Consider the following 24900-nt stretch of genomic DNA (forward strand, 5'->3'; position numbering starts at 1 on the left):
CCCTGAGGTGAAGCAAGTTAGGAAGCAGAACTGTTGAGTGTTTCTCTTCTTCTGGTTTCTTCTGGTTACATTAGTGTTAAGATGTCAGAGTCGAGGCTGCTACACAGGGAGCGCGCCATAGCTGCTGTTGGGGGATTTGGTGTATTGCTCAAGTACTCTGAGAAGTAACCCGTCAACCTCTCCAGCTACCAGACCAACTTCCATACTTTTGAACCGGCGGCCCTCCTGTTCCCAACCCATGTCCCAACAGACTGAGCTTTTTTTCTGCAAATGCACTGAGATTTAACCGAGCAGTAGGAGCGCTGCTTTGAGTCTCCCAGTGTGTGAACAAAAGGAATCCAATGATGGCAAATCTTTTTTATCTTATAAATGCACACAACAGGAAAGTCCTGCACCACATGACTGTACACCAGGTTTTGCTGCCGTGACCACACCTCATATCCTGGACCACAAACAGAGGGAAACAAGACTCACAAGTGGTGGTTCTGATAACAGAAATGGAGCTGACACTTCACTCTGCTTCAGACGGGGACCCTCACGCGAGCCCTCGTCAACGTTTCACTCGTTCTCATTGGGGTTCAATAACAAGGCAGGCGAGGCGAGAGTTGTGAATATTTTTTTTTATTTTCTTTAAACTTGTGCATCAACTTGAAAGGGTAAACTGTGTGCACTCCATTTTTGTTTTTCACAACAAGTTCAAAATTAGTTAAGTGTTCTTTATTAATAACTTTTTTTTTTTTAAATACATCTTTTTCCTTTTTCAAAACCATTTACACACGATTGCTCAGCACTGGATCCTAGCGGTCTGTCAGTAGTCGGGGGTGTAGAAGTGATAAGCATCATCAGCGGCCTTCCTCGCTCTCTCTCTCTCTCTGTGTGTGCACTTAATATTCACTTCCACCAGTGTTTTCATGACTTTTCTTTCATGTGAAGTAAAAATATCTTTCTTTAAATATGATTCCTTTACATGATAAAAATAGTTTCTTTTGACTTCCTCTCCAAAAACAACATTATGTCACTGATGCTCCGTACTAATAGAAGTACTAATAGGTGTGAAACTGCTCCATGGAGGATGGGTGCACCCTGCACTCCTGTGTGTGTGTGTGTGTGTGTTTATTTATGTGTGTGTGAGTGTGTCTCGTGAAGCCTCCTGCATCACCCGCCTGGAGTTCCACCCGTCTGCCATGGATGACACTTCCTCATGGTTGTGGTTTTCTGTGTGTTGATAAAAATCATTACAAAAGTTTTGATCTCTTCGTACAAAAAACACTTTTTTTTTGTTTTATAGAAATTGCATTTGCACAAGTAAATGTGGAGCTTTGCTGACAAAGAAATAAAAGAAAAGAAAAGAACTGAACGAAGCCACAGAGGTACAAAATGAAACTGGAGACTTGACAGTGAGCAAACAGAAAGAAAAAAAAAAGTGAGGTGTTTCTTTTTTTCTTTTTTTTTTTTTTTTACGGCAGTAGTGAGAGTCCAGTCCGTAGAGATATAAATAAAGAGTTTCATAAATAAAAACAATAAATACTTTGAATAAATAGAGTTTGTGTGTTGTGTAACTGCTGTGATTTAGACTCCAAGGTTCCTCTTTTATTCACATGAAGAGCGTGTACCTCCGCAGATCCTCGCAGATTTAAATGACTTCATGGACATCCACAGTTCACTATATTTGCCCCCTACTCCAAGCTTATATGTCCCCATATAATGAGCCTCTAAAATCCCCCCTCCCCCCCCTCCCCCTACATTAAAGACTAAAAGTGTTAGTACTCTGAAACACAAATAAATGATTTCACTTATTGCCTGATGGATGATATACAGTATATCAATTTATCATGTGGGTCGATATCATATGTGGCTAAGCGATGCCTCTCTATACATTTTGGGAGCAGCAGCCGAGCTCACCGTCATCGTCTTCGGGATTCTGGTTAGTCCAGAAGCCGGTGCCATCCTTTCTATTCACAGCTTTTTTAAAAATAAACAATCCATTAGAAACTTTTCCTCTCCTCCCGATTGTTTTATATTTTCACTAGTAATCTCTGAGCTGCTCTGATGCTGCTCCGCCAGCCTCTTCATGAGCTGTGCGGAGAGAGAGGCTGACTGAGCAGCAGCAAAAACACGATAGGTCCGATTCTCTTGATTTCTTTTTTTATTAAAGAGACAAACTTTGTCCCTCATTTAGAATTTATTTCTGGACTGACTTCTCTCCCTCTCTGTCTCCTGGGTTTTTAAAAATCCTGGCTCTTGTAGTTCGCCGTGTTGCCAAGGTGGTAAGAGTAATGAGGTAACTTGCTTAAAATTTCACCCAGGTTCAAGTTATTTCCACAGGAAATATTGTTGAATCTCTTAACCCTAGCTATTAATAAAGAAACAAGACTGACATTTCGTCAATATCCTTCCCAAGCACCTCTGCTCTACACTCAAAAATAACCCCAACGGTCTGATATAACAACCCCATTATGACCCCCCTTTTACCATTTACCCCCACCCCTTTCCCCAGTGTCTCTGCAGAACTCCTCACTGGAGGAGAGAGGGTGAAAAAGCGACTGCGATTCCCATGTTACGCCATGGTCTCTTTCCCTGGCAGTCTGCGGTCGTTGAAGGTGTGCATGTTGATGACCTCCTCCGTTTTCACCATGACGGGTGGCTGGGGTTTGTGTTTGAGGCGGCGCTGGCACTTCAGAGAAACCCTCAGCTCGTCCACCATGGCACTGCAGAAGGACCTCTGAGGAGGAAAAAGCAGAAAACAGAAAAAAGAGAGAGATCAGAATGGGTTTCAGATGGCTTCCCCCTGTCCAAATGTTATGGGCAAGAAAAAAAACAAGCCTGTTCTCCCTGTGGGTACCCTTTTGTTTTATAGCCCCCCTCCCCCCCCCCCACCTTCAACACCCACCAACCTGCTTCGGAGCTGCCACAGGGGAAAAATGGTGGAATATGCAGTACAGCAGGCTGGGAATGGATGGAGTGCTGGATGGGAGCATGGAGGGAGGTGAAGGACCATAGGCTGTGTGTTGGAGTGTAACGTGTGAAAGTGTGGAATAACTCAAACGTTGTGTCAGACGGCTTCACTGGTGGATTTGTGGTTGTTGTTGCTCATGCATGGTTTATTATGCTCACAGTGTTTGAGGCATTGAAAGCCGCTCTACATTTCACTCCAGGCTCCAGTGGACTGTGTAAAACATGGATGTAGCCTCACATTGGTTTATGACGTTTTGGAGCCCAATGACAGCGGTCGCCATGTTGGAAAAGCTGTCTAACTAACGTTTAGCCAACATGGCAACAAGAAAGACGTGGAGGTGAAGCGCGTCTTAAGCTTCCTGGTTAACAGCTTCAACGTGCCCACCTGTCAGGACCCTAATTATGCAAAACTCTTATCCTAATTGGACTTCTGTGTGGCTTTTGCTCCCAGCCTCCAGTGGACACTCGAGTGACCTTGAATATAATCCTTTGCCTGATAAGGTCCTGTGTCCTTGAACACTGTTTCTTTCCACTGGTAGCGTCCATTTTCTCTATAAATTCAATGCATTTCGGGATCATCAGCTGTTTCTTGTTTTCAAAAAAACATTTCTGTTTAGCAAAAAAAAGTCATAATTAGGGAGACTATGAAATATATATAATAAATATATAATAAAATGAGTTGACCTCGGGCAAAAATAAGATGTTTTTTAATCAGGCAAATTTTCCTCCAAAGATGTCAATGTCCTGTGAAGCAATATTCTGAGGAATTCTAAAACTTTCTGTATCCCGTCATCATTTTGACCTCAAGATGAAAGATTCAAAAAATTAAAAATTATCAACAACCGCCTCGGTGTCTGCTGTTTATTGTTGCTGTACTCACAGTGCTCTGGGTGTAAAATGTTTACATGCTTGTCAATGTCACTTCAACCCCTCACTGACCAATCAACATCAAGATGAGCCGCGGCATCTGTACCTACTTTGTCAATAACAGAGCAGAAACTAGTGGGACTCATCTTTTGGAGGGTACAATCTCCAGGTCTCGAGCAGCTGAACAGGACTTCTTTACAGTATTTTCTATGTGATATTCCCTTGACCAAAAGGAAAAAAAGTAACACACAAAGTGATTTAAAACGGACCTTTTGGTCACTAAAGAGTCCGACATGCCTCGTTTTAAATGGTTTTCTTCTCTTTTATGTGTTTATCTGTTTTGTCATCTGTGTGTCTTGATGGATGTCGATCCTGCTGGCTGCAAACAAATCTACAGACGGGTACAAATAATGTATCCCAAACCTGAACCTGAACCTGAACCTGAACCTGTGTAGTGAGTCAGACTCTACACTAAACCAGCCACAGAATCAGACCTGAAAGAAATGTCTCTACCAATCTCACACTTAAACACTGAAAAGTCATCTTGGTTAGATTTTTTCCTCGTTGACTCGCTGTCTCTTTATTAGATCCGGTAGTCCGGTAGTTTGGTATCAACTGGAACATCTCAACACCTGAATGTTCCAGTGTGTGCCCTTGCAGCCCACCTGTTCTCCTACTGCCCCCCCCCCTCTAAACCTGAAAAGTACAGGGACCAGAGCCTCCTGCTGTATGGCCCTGTGCTGTGAAATTCAGCACCTGCAGCACCCTGCTCAGTTTTGAGACACTTCGTCAAACTGACTTCGTTTGACAGGTTGGGGTTAAGGACAGGGTTAAGGTTAGCACCTCTGAAACTGGTTCATTGTTGGCCTTGGAAACAACTTGTCTCTCTGCTGATTATAAGGTCAAGAATAGACTGCCAAAGCCGAACTTTTAGATTAAGATAGAGGAGCTGTTCATTAACTTAAGAGAATAATTAATAATAATTAATTATAAAATGTGTGCTCAAACAGGCCGTTTGGAGATTTTCACTTCATGACATCACAAAGGGCAGTAGCCCCTCCCCCAGGTGGGTGACACTCCCACAGCTAGGTGTTTGTTCTGCCCTCTGAGTCTGCCTTCTCACCGTGAACAATAGGACATGGAGCGAGAAAGCACCGAGTACACCCAAGCCCTTCCAGAGAGGGGGGCGTGGTCAGACACAGCTCATTTACATATTTAAAGGTACAGACACAGAAACAGCCTGTTCTGAGTAGGACTGAAATAGAGGGGTTTATAGGCATGATCAAATACAGGATCAGAGTGGATTTAGAACAAGAAACTTCACACACGTGTTTTGAGGAGCTCTGACACTTATTTAAACTGGTTGAAGAGGAGGAGGATATGTCACCTTTAAAGTTGAATGTCAAAGATGGGCATGATGTCCGATGAACTAACTGGAGCTATTTTTCTTCTTAGGATAACATTACAACATCAGCCCAATACTGATAACTGCAACTAATGTTTACAAAGGTCTAAAGGTGTTTCAGATGTTTTTTTCTGGATTGCATTTGGGACCCATGTTGTTTGCAGGTAATAAAGCTGGTTGGTTAAAAACTCTGTTTGTGAGTAAACTGAGGAGCGTTATGATAACTGGCTTTTTTGTGTGTTTCAGCCTCACTTCTTATTTTAACGAGATCACACAGCTGTACTTCCACAGAATTTCCATTTAAATATTGCCTCGTGCAGCTTTTCTTTTCCTCATACTGTGATTATCATACTGTAGCTGAACATCTGGACACCATGCCAGATAATTTCTCTGAGTAGAAGGCTGACTGAATATGAATTATGCGAATATGTAATTAATGCAAAGATTCATGCATAATTGAATGATTAAATATATCCACATAGCCCACTGTGCGAGCCATTGAAGAGTAACTGATCCACAAACAGAAAGCTTTCGCTGCACTGTGCTCAAGAAATCGGCTTATTTAAAACTTATTTTTCATGGTGTGGGTCTAAATGACTTCTAGGTATGATACGTTTTTGGTCTGTTGGAGTGCGTCAGCTGGAAAGTGTGAAATAGGCTGTAATGGCTGCAACATAACTTTGGTAAAATGGACCTGATCAAAGTGTGTCAACTATTACTTCTTGTTTGTTTTTCTTTCAGTGAGAGGTTCAGATTTTAATTTTAAGTGTCTGACATCATTACAGAAAGCATCCCGACAGAGATGAACCTTTTTGTTCAGGGGGGAAGATGCAACAGCCGTAACATCCAACTCTTCAATGCACCAGACTCCACTGACAATAAAAAAGTAATTAAATATCGGTCAATGCCAAATTCAGCAGCTTGGTTAGTGGCCCTTTAGCTTCAGTTTGGCAAGATGGCTAAAAAAGTAGTGTTAGCAATGAGGAATATGTAAAGGCTGGTTAGACTTTCAAAGTAAAGCTCGCCAAGGTCTGAGACTAAATTTAAAATATAGCTGCCAAAATAATCACAAATTCCATAACAACAACAGGAAATCTGTGCCAGGCCACACTGCTGTGGTACTTCTAGGTATGAATACAAAAAAATGCATGTTAGATTTTATCCTGGTGTCAAGAAGGAAAATAATTGTAAAAGTGTTCATTTGTACCAAAATTTGGAACGCTGATGGTCAGAAGAAATGGTCGTTGGATTTATCAGATTAAGACAGAAGCGTGTACTTAATGGGAGAGTCATTCCCATAAACGCCCACTCAAAAGACACCAGGTGAGTCTCTGAACTGTGCAGAATATAATCTATGCACAAACACAAAACCCGACAGGCCTTCTTCCACGTGTGCGTAAACACAATCTCAGTGAGCATGCTGGCTGTTACAGGCCCGCAGAGCGCCATCACTTATTGATGCGCGTTGTATCTCAGACTGGATTTCCGTGTTGCTGCAAGCCCAATTAAACTGCTGCTTCTTCACATCCTCTCCTCTTTCCTCCTGAGCCGCCGTGGCATCTGCAGACGCCGTGTGAAACGACACCGGCAGCTGGAAACGGGACAGTCTGCTCCTGGAGACGCTACAGGGGAACGCCATAAAGAGTAAGCGCTCCCAGCTAAAAGGAGTTTATAGTGATTCAAAACGGTTTCTGATTAGAAAAAAAGAGCATTGTAGCCCAGTGTGTTCTTATTCTTATTATAAACTGTATTAACAGTGAATGTTAGAGTGTTTTACGTCTTGTAGCGAATGTTAAAATCCCTTTCCGGCTAAATTCAGACTCTTACTTAGAGGTTGTCCAGGTTCTTACTATTAAAGGAGCAGTATGTAACTTTGACCCCTAGTGTTTAAAATGGGTACTGCAGTCCAAATTCTAAACATTTTAGAGAGCTGTCTCCCCCCCTCCTCTCTAGAGTGGATGCTCACTCAGGTCACCATGTGGTGGACTCTGAAGCTTCAGTGTTTATCCAGCTCTGCATGGGTCTGTAAACCTTTCTGTGTTCTAACCTCTCTCCATTTTTCAAAAGCATCTCCAATATTGATCCTAGTTTGAGCACGTTTCTGCTCGTGGAGCTTATTAGAAACATGCAGAGGCTTTTTAGGTCGGGTACAATCACTTCTATCTGAACCACTTCTCTTGTTAGTTTGACCTGATAACTGCTCTCATATCTGGCCAACTGAGGGGTGTCCAAAACGGCCATGTGGGGGGTCGCCTTAAAACCGCCTACCTTCTCTGGTCCAAACAAATCCAGAGCATTCAGGAGCAGAATCTAAAGTTAGAAGGAGGACATACTGGCTGCTGCATTGTTGTCAGAGAAGCCAGCACTTCAACATAGCATGTTTCCTTAATGTCTGATCAGATAGTAAGATCACTTCATCATTTCACTCACTACACATCTTACTGAGTGGACCTTTAAGTAAAGTCAGGCCAAATATTAGAAGAGTTATATGAAATGACTCTGAGAGCTTCATACTTTTTTTTCCCAAAATCGGTTAAATTTGGAAAGATAAAACGTGTAAAAACCTTTAAAAGAAGAGCTACATCTGTTTAGCAAGTTATCCCATATTTATGTATAAGATTTGTGAAATTAAGAGCGACAAAAGTTAGCTTGAGGTGGAACTCAGAGTCCAGGGACATGATGTAAAAACATTGGCTCTTATCCAGCTGTTTGTGTGCAGGCTTCCAGTGTGTAGCTCTAATCCTGCTGAATGTTTTCACCTGCATCAAAAAGCATGAAATGTCTGCAGATAAATCTTTTTTCCACATGTTTTTCCTCTCAGTGCGCCTGCTGGTAGTCTGAACTGCTTTCCAACAGGCTTTCCATAGATATTGATTTCCCCCTCCTGTAAAAATTAAATGGCATGGCGGGTGTTTGCACCAGTAACAGAGCCACATATCTGCGGGCTGTTGGGGAACACTGGGCCACTGTGTGCGCACTCAGGGGACACACTGCCATCATGGCCGCCCGCTGGTGGTGTGGTGGATTGATGGTGGCTGCTTAGGGTCATTGGATTACAGAGTTTTTATGACACTCAACAATCAGCCGCAGCTGTACGGCTGAGAGGGGCTGTATAGCTGAGAGGAGAGGCCTGCCCACTGCGAGGAGAAAGGAAAGGTAGTAAATCTAATCCTGAGAGCAGACAGAAAGGAAAAAGGTGCATTTAGTGCATGCAATTATTGACACAGGCCTCATCGTATGGATGAATAATGGTTCATCAAACTGTACATAATCTTATTCTCTATGACTTTATCCGTGCATAAATCTAAAAGTAAGAAGAAGAAGATGGTTCATGGATTAAATCTTTAGCAGTTTAATGTTGATGTGGAAAAAAACGTATTTTAAAAGGACTATGAACAAAAGAGCAGATTGTCTAGCGTTCGGAGTTCCCTCACCTGTGAGAGTGAATGAATGAGCTCCGTTTAGCTGGGATGGAGGAGGAACAGATGTGGAGCTGGGATGCAGATGGGATGAGGCACGGCTGCGCTGCGATCCTCAGTTTACTCTGCGTCTCTGGCCCCCGACGGGCAGTAAACGATTAGCTGCTCTGAGGGGTTTGCTTAGTCTGTGGGCTCCTCTGAACTGCAGTCCACATTTGGTGCAGTGCAGTCTGTAGTGTGCACAGTGCATGATCTGTGCTCTCACTGTTGTCCTTAGGTTAAGGGATTTTCCCTATTTTAAAAAAATGTTTAATCTTTCATCTTGAGGTCAAAATGACGACTGGATACAGAAAGTTTTAGAATTCCTCAGAATATTGCTTCAGCCAGCATTGACATCTTTGGAGGAAAATTTGCCTGATTAAAATACATGCATAACAAGTTCTTATTTTTGCCCCAGCTCAACTCATGTTTTATTTCTTGTATCTGAAAATATTTGACGGAGTCTCCCTAATTATGACTTTTTTTTTTTGCTAAACAGAAATGTTTTTTTGAAAACAAGAAACAGCCATTACTTGACTCTATTCAAAGTCACCAAACTCCATTGAAAAAAAGTGTGTGTACCACTGCTTTGATTGGTTCAGTTAGTTGTTTGGGTTATTGTGTGTGTCGCACAACTATTGAGTTGGATATGAAGTTGCCCTCTTAAGAACTAAAGTCAATGAATAACAATTCATTAAAAGAAATCAAAGCCGTGGTCGACCTATAACTCTCTTGTTCTTGGAGGGAAGTTTGTGTATTTCTATTCAAGTTTGGTAGCTTTGAAGATAGCCATGTTTTTGTTAAAGGTGACATATCCTCCTCCTCTTCAACCAGTTTAAATAAGTCTCAGAGCTCCTCAAAACATGTGTGTGAAGTTTCTTGTTCTAAATCCACTCTGATCCTGTATTTGATCATGTCTATAAACCCCTCTATTTCAGCCCTGCTCAGAACAGGCTGTTTCTGTGTCTGTACCTTTAAATATGTAAATGAGCTGTGTCTGACCACGCCCCCCTCTCTGGAAGGGCTTGGATGTACTCGGTGCTTTCTCACTCCATGTCCTATTGTTTACGGTGAGAAGGCAGACTCAAAGGGCAGAACAAACACCTAGCTGTGGGAGTGTCACCCACCTGGGGGAGGGGCTACTGCCCTTTGTGATGTCATGAAGGGAAAACCTCCAAAACGTCCCATTTGAGCACATTTCTTTCTGAAAAGTGGAGCTTTTCTTTCTTTCTTTATATCTTTAAATATGGACTGGGAGTTTAAAATGGATGAATATATTTATGTTTGTTGCTAGAATCTGACTTAGGCCCCGTGCCCACCTAGCGTTTTTTTCTGGGCAGAAAAGTGCTGGCTGTTGAGTCAACCTGAATTAAAACATTTTTTTAAATGTATTTCATTACTGACTTCACCACGATGGAGATTAATCACACATTCAAGTCACTGACGTCATCTTAGCTTTGATTTGTGACCGGCCAGTGCCTGCAGGTATTTCAAAAAAAGTGACAAAAGGATTTGGCCAAGATGTTCTTTCCAATTCATTGCTTATCATCATTCTGAGGTCCAGTGGACAGAACTGTCAGACTCTTAGCTGCCCTTATACAAAGACATCCCCATCGAGACAAGCTAAATGTTTGTGAGATGTTAGTCAGTGGGTTCCAGGGTTGCATTAGTGCCCACATTTTTTTTATCCCCACATGTCCGTTTTTTCTGCATAGGAACAAAATCTGCTTCTATAGTCCCTCTACGACTCAAACGGAAACCACATACCTGCATACTAAAGATCTAGTCCCTTACCTACAGCATTCATATACAGAATCTGCTTGTAGAACTCAGTCACTCAAATATTTAACAGTTCTATGTACACACTTAAAGTCACATTTCTTAGGAATAATGCATTTTTGTATCCTAGCAATTATTTCATATGAAGAACGACATTAGGTGATTCTTCCCAACGTTCGGTGGCCGTGAATCAGGGAATCATCTGAAAACCAGTCACCGACTTTTAATCAAACGTGGCTGTGATCTTTCTCTAATATTAAACGCACTGTAGATGCCATATTTTCTGACAGATTGAAAAAAATATATTTATATTTGCACTGCTTGCTAAAAAAACTAACCTCGATATTGCATGATCGTCCATTTTTTTACATTTAAGTCTGGTGACAGATGCCGAGATTGCATTTCTTGGTCTCCTGTGGAGATGGATGTCATTATGGGACACAGTCAGAGGAGTTTTAGGAGGGAGTTTAACTCCTCGATCACTAAGACTGAGCTCAAACACGGAATCTTATTCTACCTCTAAAGCAGCTTCTACCTCAGAAAAAATCTTTTAAGGGGTTAAAAAAAGTTAATCTGTCGTCTCACTGAGACAAACAACCTGAATAATTGGATGTTTCCTTTGAGCATTGAGATCTCCGTGTATGCCTGTGTATGTGCTTCCATATGCATGCATGCAGGCGTGTGTGTGTGTGTGTGTGTGTGTGTGTGTGTGTGTGTGTGTGTGTGTGTGTGTGTGTGTGCTGGCTTCATGAGATGGGCTCCTCACACACAGCTGGTGGTCCCTGCACCCCGAGAGTCAGGTTAGTCTGCGGCAGCCTCAGCAGCAGGCAGGAAGAGAGGGAAAAGCAGCAGGAGGAGGAGGAGTGGGAGGAGAAGGAGCGGGAGAAGGAAGCGGAGGAGAAGCTGAGAGAGAGAGAGAGAGAGAGGAAAGAAAGGAACAGGAGGCGGAGGAGAGGGAGGACAGGGAGGAAGGGGACAACCATGGTAATCATGGAAATCTGACAGACGAGCATGGAGATGACAAAGAAATGCTCCATTTAAAGTCTATGAGGCATGTGATTTAGTGGGAAATTATGGAGTCCGAAATCGGTTTTCTGAAGACTTAACTTTGGTTAAATTAGCGGGGATCATTTTCTCGAGCATATTTTAACACACACTGACGTCTTTGGGTGAAAAATCTAACACACTGCCCCCTCTGCCTTGACTGTGCTCTTCCTTTGAAGCAGAGTTTTTATATTCCTAACCGTTCAAACATCAGAGTGCACACTAAATGGTTCACATAAAAAGGAGAAAAATGGAAGAAATCATAGCAGTTTGCCGTCTTTACCCACAGTCAGCTGAGAAGATTGATAAAAAGATCCATACATGTGACCGAATAGATCATTATTCAAATAGTTTATTATCTTTATTATTGGACCCAGAGGAGTTCCCTAAATGAGAAGCCCTTCGTCTTATAGGCTGTATGTGTGATGTCACAGACATGTATGTCTGTAACACATACACACATACACTGTATTTGACTCAACAACCAGACTCACAATCTACTGTGATATTAACTGAAACAAATGTAAATCATGATATTTAATGATGTGCACTATTATTTGGCATAAATATATACATTAAAGCGATTATCTTTGTCCATTTTTCACCTGGGTTTAACATTCCCCTCTGACAAAACAACTGGCCCCAGTTTGGCCCCCTCAGTAAAAGTGGTCTAGAACCGCCACTGCGTGCATGTAAGTGAGGGGGCGTGGCTTCTGAGGGAGCACAGAGGGGAGGGGGTGGGTGCATACGGATCACTGAGGGAATGCTACTTTCAAAATCATGCTAGTTTTTGAAAATTACCAACTGTGCCTTTAACCGACTGAGTCTTACCGGTGCAACTGTAATTCTTTTTGTGTGGCTTTTTATGCCTTCATTTAGAATAGTGCATAGAGTCAGAAATCAAGATAGAGTGGGGAATGACATGCGGGAAAGGAGCCACAGGTCGGATTTGAACCTGGGTCGCCTGCTTGGAGGACTGGGGCCTCCGTACATGAGCATGCACTAACCACTAGACTACCAGCACCTACCAAATTCAATATACTGAGTAAAACAAATTATACCAGTTATATCTATTTTCAGACAGAAAACCCTGAAACAGAAAATCTGTATTTACTCCGACCCTCCGACAATTTGGCTAGTTATTGGGAACATCACAGGTATTTTATTACCCTGACAAACTTCTTTAGAGTTTGTGGAGAACACATTTGTTTTCCCAGCGTGTCCCGTCTTTATTCCGAGCTGGATTACAAAGGTCCAGCTCTGCTCTGGGATCAGAGAAATGAAACGTATATCTATCCTCTCATCTGCCTGTGGATCCGAAGGCAAACAAGCATACACGTCAAACCGTTGAAAGCTCCGTATAAAATGAAAACGTAGTGATGAAGTGATGATGTAATGTGATGAAATAATGTCAATGGAGCTCACTCAAGACAAAGAAAGAAAGAACAGAGGAGTCAGATATGTTAGACTGATCAAAATGACAACCCTACAGAGGTCTGTAGTTCATAAAGTTATCAAACGTTTATTCATACTTTTATTAAAATGTGCAACAAGTGTATATTTCCTATTGACAGTTCTTCCAGCGTCTGGTATTACAATCTGTTTAGTAAATGCAGTAATCTGAGAAAACACATACTTAACGTCTATTTAACCTTTAAAGACACTATTTAGACTTCCCCTAGTGTGTACGAGGGTGTATGGCTCATCCCATTATAGAAATGACGAGCTGCAAATTTTTGCTCCTTTCTAATGTTACAGAACAGAAGTAATTATAAAATGCAAATTGCAGGGTGTGCACCGTCAAGCATGCGAAACACAACAAAGAGATGCTTAGCACCACATTTTTCAACTTGACACTTTCAGCACCGTGGTGAGAAAACAACTCCGTATTGTAAGAATCAGTGATACTGAATTATACGAGGAGCCTCGAGCAATGAAACAAAATATATGGTGGATTTTCCCAAATAGGAAAATTGTTGGGTTATTTCCAACAGATTAGCCGGATACTAATTAGCACATGGCTGTGGGATGCACAATCTACACATTAAAGTGCACATTCATTTAAAATTTGGACTAAATGGATCTAGCTGTGCTTTGGGTTAAACCACTATTTTGAGTTTTCAGGTCTGAGTCGTTAGCTGCCGTTATCACTGGGGTGTCTTCCTGACCTGCAGTTCACAACAGATTGAATGAACATTTTTCTACCTTTGAACATGTTAGGAGAGGACTTTTTCTAGATTTGCATGGGGGTATTTTGGTTAAAATATTGATAACAAAGTCAGAATAATAAAGTCGAATAAAATGGTTTAATAACAGATTTCTTAATGGATTCCTCATTTTCTGCCAAAGGTCCCAGAGATGTATTTTATGCTATATATGTCCGTGTTGGCTTCTTTGTTGGAGGAGTTATTGTTGTTGCTGTTGTAAGCTACTAACAATATTGGCTTACACCACTGATTAAGCCACCTTCAATAGAACCAAAAGTGGCTGTGGTTATATGGAGATTCTTATCTTCTGAGATTTTCAATAGATTCATAACTTCCAAAGGTCTTTTTTTTTGTCTAATCAGTCACTCCCTGCTAAATGCTAAGGCTAGCTCTTTAACTTGGTAGAATGCCAAATGAAGCAGCAAGAAATTCAGCCAGTTTCACAGATGAATGGAGTAGATCCTGAAGTATCCTGAAGTAAGTGCTCATGATGGATAGGCCGGGTCTTTGTAATATAGCAATAAGTAAGGTCTTTTACCTGCTTTTTCTAACATAACAATGAGTAAGATCTTTTTACCTGCTCTTTTGTAATGTTAACAGACAAAGAGTAAGGTATTTTACCTGCTTTTTGTAAAGTGTCTTGACATAACACTTGTTATGAGTTGACGCTATACAAAATAAATTGAATTGAATTGAATTGAATTGAAGTATGGACTTATTCAAAATTAGACTTTGAAGCATGAATCCAGAATCGTTTTGAATCAAAAACAGATTCTCAATGGAATCGTGACCCCAAGAATCGAAATCGAATCGTGAGACACCCAAAGATTCCCAGCCCTACTGCAGAGTGTTTTCTAGAGGTAAGGATTTTTTATTGGGACCACAAGCTATTCAAATTCTTAACACATAGCTGTTATTATTATGTAGTTGCTAATATTGTTTCAGCGTGAGTTTTGTTTTTTTAAATTAGGTAACATTTTAAGCATTTCTATGTTTCAAGACACACGGGGGGCCCACAGTCCACCAGGGGGCCTTAAGTTAATCATTTGTTAAACACAGCCAGATATAAATGGGATTACGATTACTGGCGACTGGTACAAGGAAGTGTATCAACATGGAGGTTGGGTTGATGGAGATTTTTTGCTATGCAATACAACATAATTTCTCTACAAACTCAACACTGTTTTCATTGCTTAAGCTTAACTGTACTTTAAACATGTTATATTTCCCATAACTATAACTTCTCCATACCATACCAAAGCCACATGCAGATATACCAAGCCAGCACATCCATGTGGGGCCTGAATGGGTGGCACCTGGGCTACCCATTCAGGCTTATATGGAAAAGTCAACATTGGCCCAGCCGAATGTGTATTGATTCCATGGAGGCTCAACATGGGTAAGCCAAGATGGGTTGATGAAGGGCTCTTAATGGGCTCCATACAGGGCCTAAATTATGTCATTGTATTCCACTTGGGACCATTCCAATACCCATTCTTGTTGATTGAATGCCATTGTCTTGACAAGGTTTATTCATCTGGGTTGCCCATGTAAACCCATTACCAACCCACTTAAAAGGCCAACCCTGAGCCCATACCCAGCTGTAGACCAACTTACTCATGTGAAGCAATGGGCTCCCTCTCTGAAGGTTTTGGGATGGTCATAGAAAAATGGATTGGTCCTTGGCCACTGAACTGTTTTTTACAGCCCCATCCTTGATGTCAAAATACATTTTATTCATCACTCTCCACCACGGATACGGGCAAAGAGACCTAATCAGAACTTTGGATGTTCAAGTATATACTCCAAAATACAGATTAATGTGGATGGGAAAATCTATACCAATCTTATAGTGTTCTCCCACTGATGTCACCTTTGACAACCACGTAAGCAAGTCTTCAAGTTGGGCTGGTCTTGAGGGTTCAAAAACAAAAATATAAGCTGTACCCAAGTACATGGGTACCATAGACTGAATAAAAGAAGTGGAAGTAGCTTCTTGATTTCAAAAGAGAAGTGATTGCAGAAGTTATTTTAAGCTAAATTCCTAAATTTCATTACGGGGCGACTCCAGTGGTTGCAAAAAGACGTCTTATTGTATATATGATAAGTCGACTCTGTATAAAAGAGTCGACTTATCGCTTATTTATTTATCACCCAATGAACATTTTCCTTATTTTTAGTTCATGGCCTGGTTTCAGGTCTTCTTTGACTTTTAAATTGTTGGTCCCATTTACAGTGAAATAGCCAATAAATCAGAATAGACTTAAGTGTACGGCTACCTGTGACTGAAAGAGCGCTACCAGTGCATCCAAGATACAGGTTTAGCAATGCTGATCCACCTTATTGTCCAAATATGGCATTCATAACAATCGGTCCACCAATCAATGTGTGATTTCAATATTGCTTCTTCCACGTCTTTTGTACAATCTAAGTATTCAGCTCTGTAAGCAGAAATCTGCAGATTGGGTTATGGACTACATCAAAGTGAAAGAGATTTGGACCCCCTGAAGTGTCTTGAGAACCACTCCATTAAAAAACTAAACTTCAAATGGTTGATAACTCCCCCTTAAAGAATTAAATTTTTCTGGATTTCAGTGGGGGGCTTTGGTACCCTGTGATGGTCTTAATACTTTCTCAGAAGTGTTTCAAGTCAGCACACACTAATTATTGGCAGCATAAAAACATACTTAGTTTTATAAAGATGAACCTTATTTCATGATCATAAAGTGATCCTTTATGTTATCTGAACATTAAATCTCCATGTGCAATCCCAAGCTGAGTAACAGTTTGTAAATTCGTCACACTTTTAAGTGGTCCGATCAAGTACAAGTCCACAGAGTGACTAAATGTGACAGTAGTGCATTTGTGCATTCAAAACATGAGTGCAAGCAATTCATTGTCAATACACGGTTTAAAAGTCGGGGGTGGTATCATTGAATTTGAATACAGAAACCTTGACGATTTAAATAAAATGGTCAGACTATCTGTTTTCTGCCTGCAAGGCGCCTGTCGGATCCATTCATCATGTCTGTCTTTATTTAGCTGCTACTGAAGAGATGAATAACCTTGTTTAGGGATTAATGGTGGTGGTGGAGCAGTGCTGCCGTGGATTTCTTCTCTTGATGTAAATGCTCCATTATAGACTTACATACTCACACATAACACTAGTAGATATAAAAAAAAACGTTGTTCAAGGCTTGGCAAGAAAGACCGTGCCAGTTTTCTTTGATATAAAAGTACTTTCTGAAAAAAGAACACTTAATCTACATTTAGTTTGCGTTTTAAAATACCAATATATCATCCCAGTAAGCATGTCAGTGTGGAACTCCCTGCACCAACCTGAGGAAATACTAATGGTCGTATGTAATCTGTTACCAGTAACTCACTTATCCTTTTTAGTGAACCATTAGGCCTACAATACCCAACCAAGATCTACACTCCGTTGATTGCTTTATTTTCACTACTTTTGGAATAAGGAAAAACTACATCCAATGAATCATCGGTACCATTATTGCCATGTGAATAAGACATGCTCAGAATATATTCCTTGAGCACCATATGACGGACCTTTACATATCGTATATAATAAATAGACGTAGCCACTGGTTATGAAATTGAAGCCAATGTAAAAGTGCCTTGAAGCTGCAATTTTTCAAATGACCAGCAGGAGGCGACTCTAATGGTTGCATAAAATAAACTCTACTGTATGAAACTGCATAACAAAATAAGACAAATAATCACTTTTCTTACCTCAGTAAACATTTCCCTTAAATGTTAGTGGTCTCAATCTTGACTTTTTAGTCTTTCTCAACACAGCATATTGTCCATCTTCTTTCGTCCCATTTAGTGTAAAAATAACGGTGATATATTTTATTTGGAATTTAGGATATTGACTTCAAATTGTGTATTCACCGTCTTGTAACATTGTGGTTCCAAAACCGAGGTGACCCTGAACAACATTCTGACATTGATGTCAATTTAAGATGGGGTTTGACAAACCAGTTGGCGACTTCACAGTGACGGGCTGTGTCTGAAATCACAAAAGGACTCCCAACTTTCTGATCCCTACACAAGGAGATATTATATAGGTCTTTACAAACACCCCCAAATATGAAATGTTCTGTGTTTCTGTGTTCAAGCGGGTAGTGCTACTTTTGTCCATCTGCCACGGATGAGTCAAACCTCCCTTTCTGCTCGTTAAAACTTTGTAACGCAATGTATTATGGTACATTATGCTTACTGATCGTACCTATGCATTGTTGGATTAAATGAGTCTACTATAGGGTGTGATAATGCCCACTACAAAATGGTGTATGCCCTGTAGTGCATTGTGTAGTGAGTAGTGGGTGATTCCGGACATAAGCCCATGTTTGCTTTCTCTAGACAGTCTATGTGTGGCCTTGGTACCCATAATGTCCTCGACATTAGGCTGCATCTTCATGCACATAATGAACCTTTAATGAAGTGTTAATGAATGTAGAACATCATGTATTATGTACCTCTGGAGCACCATATGTCGACCCAGCTTCACTGAGATTATATCACCTTTGACAATAAACACAAACGTGCTACAAATCAATCACTTGTGGCCTGATTGCCTAAACTACTACATTATGTGGATATGGCATATATTCCCCAGGCAATACAGCTGCAAAGGCAACATGCTATCCAGGTATACGTATCACCACATCCTACATAACCATTAAGTATCTCTGGCATTAATGCTACTGGTGGTACAGGATGCACCCCTGGAGCACTGCATAATGTACTGCTGGGGTAGTAGGCTAATTGCGTTATTGCCAAGGGCATATTATGTGCGTACATGTAAGGCACCACTGGCAATAAGGCTGCCCTGAGCATCACATGATGACCCTGGTTCCCTTCTCGCCCAGGGTATGTCATCTCCTAATTACGCCTGCCAGGAAACTATAATGGGTTACAAAAGGCGGGACCCCGCAAACATGCAATGCCTCCTAAGACCCTTTCAGACACAACGCAACAACAACATCACAGCAATCATAATTTCTAAGGACTTCTGCTGTGCCACTTCTGCTTTATGGTACCTGGACCTCAGGGGGAGCACAGCACAACACTTTGCCAGGTTAGCTAGCTAGTTAAGCAATTTTTGTTTAAGTTGTATTTTTGGGCCCTTTTTACGTTTATTGGACAGGACAGCTGAAGAGAGACGGGAAATGTTGGGACAAAAGAGTGGGGGATGATGCAGCAAAGCAGGCCGAGGCTGGATTCTAACCCTCGGCCACTTTGATAAGGACTACAGCTTCTGTACATGGGGGGCACGACATAACCGCTAGGCTATCGCCGCACTAGGTAAGCTACTTGATGTTGTGATGTGCACTGAACTCAGTGTTGAGCACCGCTTAAATCACGCTGTGTCTGAAAGGACCTTAAGGCTGTTAGGGCTGCAGGATATATCCCCCTGTTGCACCCTGATATTCAGCCTCACTGCATTATAGATAGTATTTATATAAACTATATGACTCTATATTTATGTCATATTTATAAACTAATCTTACCTGCAATCTATCATTGTCATGTCTTTCATATTATCTTACAGCTAACTGACTTCGGCTGTAAATCTTTAACGGCTTTTAATGAAGTAAGAAATACATTCGAGTAAATACTTTCGATCGCTGTACAACACACACATCTTACAAATATATAATATATTTATAATGTTTTGTTTATAATAAATACTTTACATTTGAATGTTTGGGAAGAGATTTATTTCCAAAGACATGCTCGCTATAATAATCTATTTATAATCCCGTTAGAGCTGCCAGTTGTCTAAAGTGGGCGTGGCTTAATGTAGTAAAGCAGGTAAGACATTTGGGCAGCTGAATGTCATTTCATAATATAAGCTTCTGTTAAATGTTGTTTATTGTCCACCAAGGGTTAGTTCATGTCTCTCAGACTTTTATACGTAATTTCATAATTTAGACCTGGAAGTGAGTGCAGTTAATCAAAAATATCACTTTGTTAACTGTTAGTCTGTTGGCGTTAACTCTGATGTCAGTTTATCAGTTAATTCTGTTAATTATTAACTGAAGTTACTGCTAATGTTAACATTAACTGGTATTAACCGGAAAAAACTTTTTGCAATGTCAATGGATTCAAGTTTTTGAGCGGCCATGATGGTTTGAATGACTTAATTTAAAATTATAAACTTAACTGTATAGGAAGTACCTCTATACCAATTCATGTAAGTGAAGCAGAATTTCACAGAGTCGGGCATTTTGGCTCGTTTTTCAAAAAGTTCTCTAAAGACAGAAGGAGGTTAGCTCTCTCTCAGGTTCTCCAACATCCATAATACCATGAAAGAGTCAAGTTTCTACATTAATGGAAACCAAATTTACATAAACTTAAAGGTTTCAATCACTTTTAAAATTAATGTCCACCTTAAAAATGAACTCTAATAATTAACAGATAAACGGATTAATGCCTAGCTCTGCCCACCGAGATGTAAACATATCATTTGATTCTTTTGGAATCCGAGTTCTGTAAGTGACCATATTTAGAAAAGAGGATTGATGTGTATTGCTACACCTTGAGGCTTGATCCAAAGGCAACTGGACAAGGTTGAAGATCTTGAAGACGTTTCACCTCTCCTCTTTCGAAAGGCTTCTTCAGTTCTAACCTGGTGGATGGAGGTAGAAATTTAAGCCTCTGTGGATCATAAGCATGCTAATGATCAAGCATGACTCACATCAGAGTCCTTAACCTAATTTCACTGTGAGTCGTTACCACTCCAGTCGTCTGTGGCTCGTCCACCAGATGGTTTAAGGCCCTGACACACCAAGGAGGCTGTTGGTCCTTGTTGGACTGTCAGTGAGCGATCGTTGCCCTAGTTTTTGTGGTGTGTCCGGCCCGTCGGCCTACGTCGGCTTTTTTTCGGCCGATTCAACATGTTGAATCATCGTCGGTCACAGTCAGCGCAGTTATTGAGAGGAATCACTCTGATTGGCTGTCCCGGGGGTTACTCCAGCTCCCGACACAGGTTCGGGAAAGCCATTTGAGCCTGCCAACGCCAGCGCCATTTTCAACTTTTTATCAGACATTATTCTCCATTAGTAGACTACCTTTAATACGAGTGGTGACCGACAGCGGTGTGCAAATGGTCTTCTTGTACCATAACAACGGACTACCACCGCCTGCTGGCATGGAGAGTTATTTCTTCTCACGCGTGCATAACGTATGTGGTGGTTGGCCATCGTCTTTGGTCTTTGCGGTGTGTTCAAGTGTGACTTTTTGGCCAAGACGAGAGGCCACACCACAGGTGGCCCTTCGCGGCCACTAGTTCTTTGCCGTCTGCTTGGTGTGTCAGGACCTGTAGGACTGAAGAAGCCTTTTGGAGGAGAGGGGAAACGTCTTCAAGATCTTCAACCAGTCCAATGGCCTTTGGGTCAAGCTTTGAATTTACCATGACCTGGATGACTGAGAACCTACACAGACCTCGCTTCACCCCTATCCTGGTTTGAGAGGTTGGCATGGAAGCGACTTGTCAATCACAGGTAGCCACGTCCTGAAGTATTCTTTGCTTTGTCGTTTATTTAACTCTAAATGGGACCATGATTTTCAAAATTAACATTATGCTGCATTGAAGATGTGAAAACAAAGACTGAGACCATAAACTCATGAGGGAAATGTTGACTTTTTTGTGGTTCACTGTAATTAACAGTCTTTTTGCAAGCAGTGTAGTCACCCCCTGCAGGTCAATAGAAAGAATTCAGCATTAAGGACACCAAGGAGCTACAGTGTGTCTACCTCTTAAAGGCTGTCTTTGAGTAAAAATTGTCATCTATCGATCAACACTGACCAGAACAACCTTGATGCATATAAACCCTTTTCAGTAGCGTTTATTGTTTTGAAAGTTGCCCCAGGTATTCCTCGGGCGGTGCAGACCATTAAATCTCTTCAGTGTCAAAATGTTTGCTGTGATAACCCAGTCAAACAACACAATCTTTTTTGTGTTTTTGTTGATCTAGAAGAGCTCTGTGTGGGCTGAGTGCCACAGATATGAGCAGTGAGAATAGTAACAGTTGAAGCAGGATGGTGGTTTTGCAGAGTGGAGATGGACAGCGGAGGAGGGAGGGGTGTTAGTGGCTGTTGAGGAGGTGGGTCATGCAGCAGAGCAAACATTTGCAATACATGTGCCCGTGGTTGCAGCTGTGTGTTACTGCCAGCACTTTTATTAAGCTGCTCTCAGTGTTCCCCTTCCCTCAGGAGTGTCAGGAGAACAACAAACACACAGCTCAGTAGTTTTGGGAAGTTTTGAATCATATTAGATAACAATAAAAAAAAAACAGTTTCTGGAGTTTTTCTTGAGGTCATTTGAGATGGTGGTTATAGTCTAGCTTGGATCCATGGTGACAGCAGAATTCCTCACGTTTCTTATCTCGTTGTCGCCATTGGGCCTAAGTGAATAAATGCAAAGAAACCAACCCTTATCTTCCTGCAGATGATACGACATTATGTCATTATTGTGTGTTATGTTCCGCTAATTGGCAAACAGATTATTTATTTAAATTCTATAAAAGAAATGATTAAAAAAATGAAAATATTTAGCATATATTTTGTTTCATTTTTAGCATGAATTCTTCTTTTGCCATGAGATATGGTAAGAAATTCTGCTATCATTGTTTAAAACAATGCAGAGATGAACGCCAAAAAAGGAAGTCTTACCTTCTCCAGTTGTGCGTTCTGTTTGGACTTGTAGAGGAACTCTCCCACAGCCACGAACACCGAGAGGACGAGTCCGGCAGCCAGGACGATGAAGATCCCTCCGATGTTCTGCACCCCGAGGGCGCTGGCCTCCTTGCTCTCCTCCTCCGGGCAGCCGTTTCCTCGCCACCATTTCTCCTTCATCATGTGCAGCTTCCCTTCCTCCTGGAGCTGCAGGATGGCAATAGTGATCTTATCTCTGTACGGAGAGCCTAAAGGATCAAAACACAGGAGGTCAGAGCGAGCAAGCAACTCGAGGAGATGGGCGGAAGGACACAGATTGAATCTGATGATCAGTCGATGTTGAGTATTGCCTTTTAACTTCTAACTCCAATTTCCAGCCGCCAACACTTCACCTAACAAGTTACATTCATGCAAAAGGTCTGTGTGGGGTGTAGGGTAGACGTCTGCACTCGTATGGAGAATATATGAAATAGTTATATTTCCTCTGTCTGGATAGAAAAGTCAAGTCATCGCATGTTTCAGATTGAAAAATGTTGTTCTGTATGTTCATGTAATGTTTACTTTCTAGTCGTAGCGTGCAAAAAACAGTTTCAGGATTTACATCAAATAGAAAGACACAAAAGTAAGTCAAGGTTATGTTTTTCTGTTTTTGAAATAAACATCATTTGGAGCTATTTTCTCCCAGCATGCCCTCACTTCCTCCTGTGTGCACCATGCAGAGACTGAGTGCAGCAGGAGGCGTATCTTCAGACGAACGATTGATCGCTGCACTGTTGGTTCCTTTAGGTCATGACGATACCAATAACATGTTGAGTGAAGTTAAAAACCTTGTGTGTTTAAGTTGTTATCCTGAGACACTCAATGTAGCTGACACCTGAGTACTCTGCTTTAGTAATGCACTGGTAAATGTTTGTGTGTCAGTCTGTATAAGAAGCAACAAAGTACTGAATCATTCTTATTTCTAAGAATACATGTCAAAACAAAAAGGAAGTTTAAAAGTAGCTAAAATGTTCACAAATATATCCTGTTGCATCTTGTACTTGGACATAAAATCTGTGACCTAAATCTGAAATCTGAAACCTGACAATTGAGATGATGGTTTTATGAAAATAACTATTTTTGATGTGATGAGTAGTTTCACACAGGATGTAAAAATTGTGAAAAGAGAAAGAGATTTGAGCAGAGTCTAAAGTGTTGCCAGGACTCTACATCTAGGCTATGATTTGTGCAAATGCACTTCTGGAAATCAAAAGGTTAAATTTAATCTACATTGCACAAATACAAAGTGTCCACGCTCACAATTTTGCAATTTGTAGTTTGAAGTTATCATTTCATTATTGTATCATGTAGGGCTTTCACACAAGCAGAAAACTTCTGATATTTGCAGGACGAGCTGCATGTGTGAACGCAAACAGCCGACATTTCCAGTCACAGTTTCTCCTACCTGCGTCCTAGTATTCTTTTTGACTGAGCTGATTTGAGAAGGCAGCAGGAGAAGTCATCTGAGCAAATGGGAGTGGGTGGTGACATTTATTCCCTGTGATCCATGCACGACTGTAGACTGTATGCACGTGACCCATACGATCTCCATGCATGCAAGTAAACAGCTGCATGCTGTCGAACTACATGTAGCATTGATATAGGCAAATATTCTAATTATAGCGTCATGTTGCGCACTCTGCTGCTTTGTTTGCCACTCTTGTGTCGTTCTTTTTTCATCATGTCTTGCCTCAGGAGACCTCCCCTCCCCCCCTTGCCCTCCTGTTTGATAGGAATAGTCTCCCGGTCAGGTGCATGTGTGAACAACCAGACCAGGATGATTTCATGGACAATCCTCCTAAAATTCCCTGGAGAGAATATATGACAACATATTAAGTTTGTTTTCTCCTGGAATATTTTTGAAATGGACCAACCTCATTAACCAGAGGAGGAACACCAGACTCCAACAGGCTTTATATTTCTGTGTCTATTTTGCAAACTGTTGTGAGATTTGATTGGAAAATGTCCTTCGATGTGATGGATCGTAGATGGTGAATTAGCATTATTTGACTGGCGTACAGAATGTATAAAGTGGAGAAGTTAGGAGAGTGCGACAGAAATATTTTCAAGTTGTTTGCAACCCCCTCCTGTCCTGTTGTGGATGTCACTGTGCCCTAAAAAACATACAATCAGTGCAATAAAATACAACATGTTTAACGTATGAAATAGTATTAAGAAAAATAAACATTAACAGAATATAAAAGTACTGCATTTTGGTTTAAATTGGCTTTGGGTGGATCATCATAACTGCATAGAAATGTGTTTACTGTTCTGATTAGCAGAGCTCTCATTACTGGAACATGCTGCTTATTGGTATTTGGCTTGATGTGTCTATATGTGCTGCAGTGTTTGTAAATGTGATTAAGTCATTCTATATCAGTCAACATATTTCTCATATGTGCCCGTATCTCTTTTCAAGAGTTGTCATTCTTATTTGCTGCTT

At 41.1% G+C, this 24900-nt stretch overlaps 1 protein-coding gene across 3 annotated transcripts in view; it reads right to left on the bottom strand.

Annotated features, from left to right (window-relative positions):
• Nucleotides 1-605: 605 nt before the first annotated feature.
• The window catches only part of grik2 (glutamate receptor, ionotropic, kainate 2), a 244756-nt gene continuing 220461 nt past the window's right edge, over nucleotides 606-24900 (bottom strand). For 2 of the 3 annotated variants that reach the window (XM_065957485.1, XM_065957486.1), the window contains 3 exons: nucleotides 22416-22666; nucleotides 22120-22147; nucleotides 606-2722 (listed from right to left, as the gene is read on the bottom strand). In XM_065957485.1, coding sequence (XP_065813557.1) covers nucleotides 2469-2722; nucleotides 22120-22147; nucleotides 22416-22666 — 533 coding nt within the window. In that variant the 3' untranslated portion in view covers nucleotides 606-2468. The remainder of the gene's footprint in view (nucleotides 2723-22119; nucleotides 22148-22415; nucleotides 22667-24900) is intronic. The other variant, XM_065957487.1, reaches the window with a different exon arrangement.

The sequence above is a fragment of the Labrus bergylta genome, chromosome 8 (genome assembly GCF_963930695.1).
Source record: "Labrus bergylta chromosome 8, fLabBer1.1, whole genome shotgun sequence".
Lineage (NCBI taxonomy): Eukaryota > Metazoa > Chordata > Actinopteri > Labriformes > Labridae > Labrus > Labrus bergylta.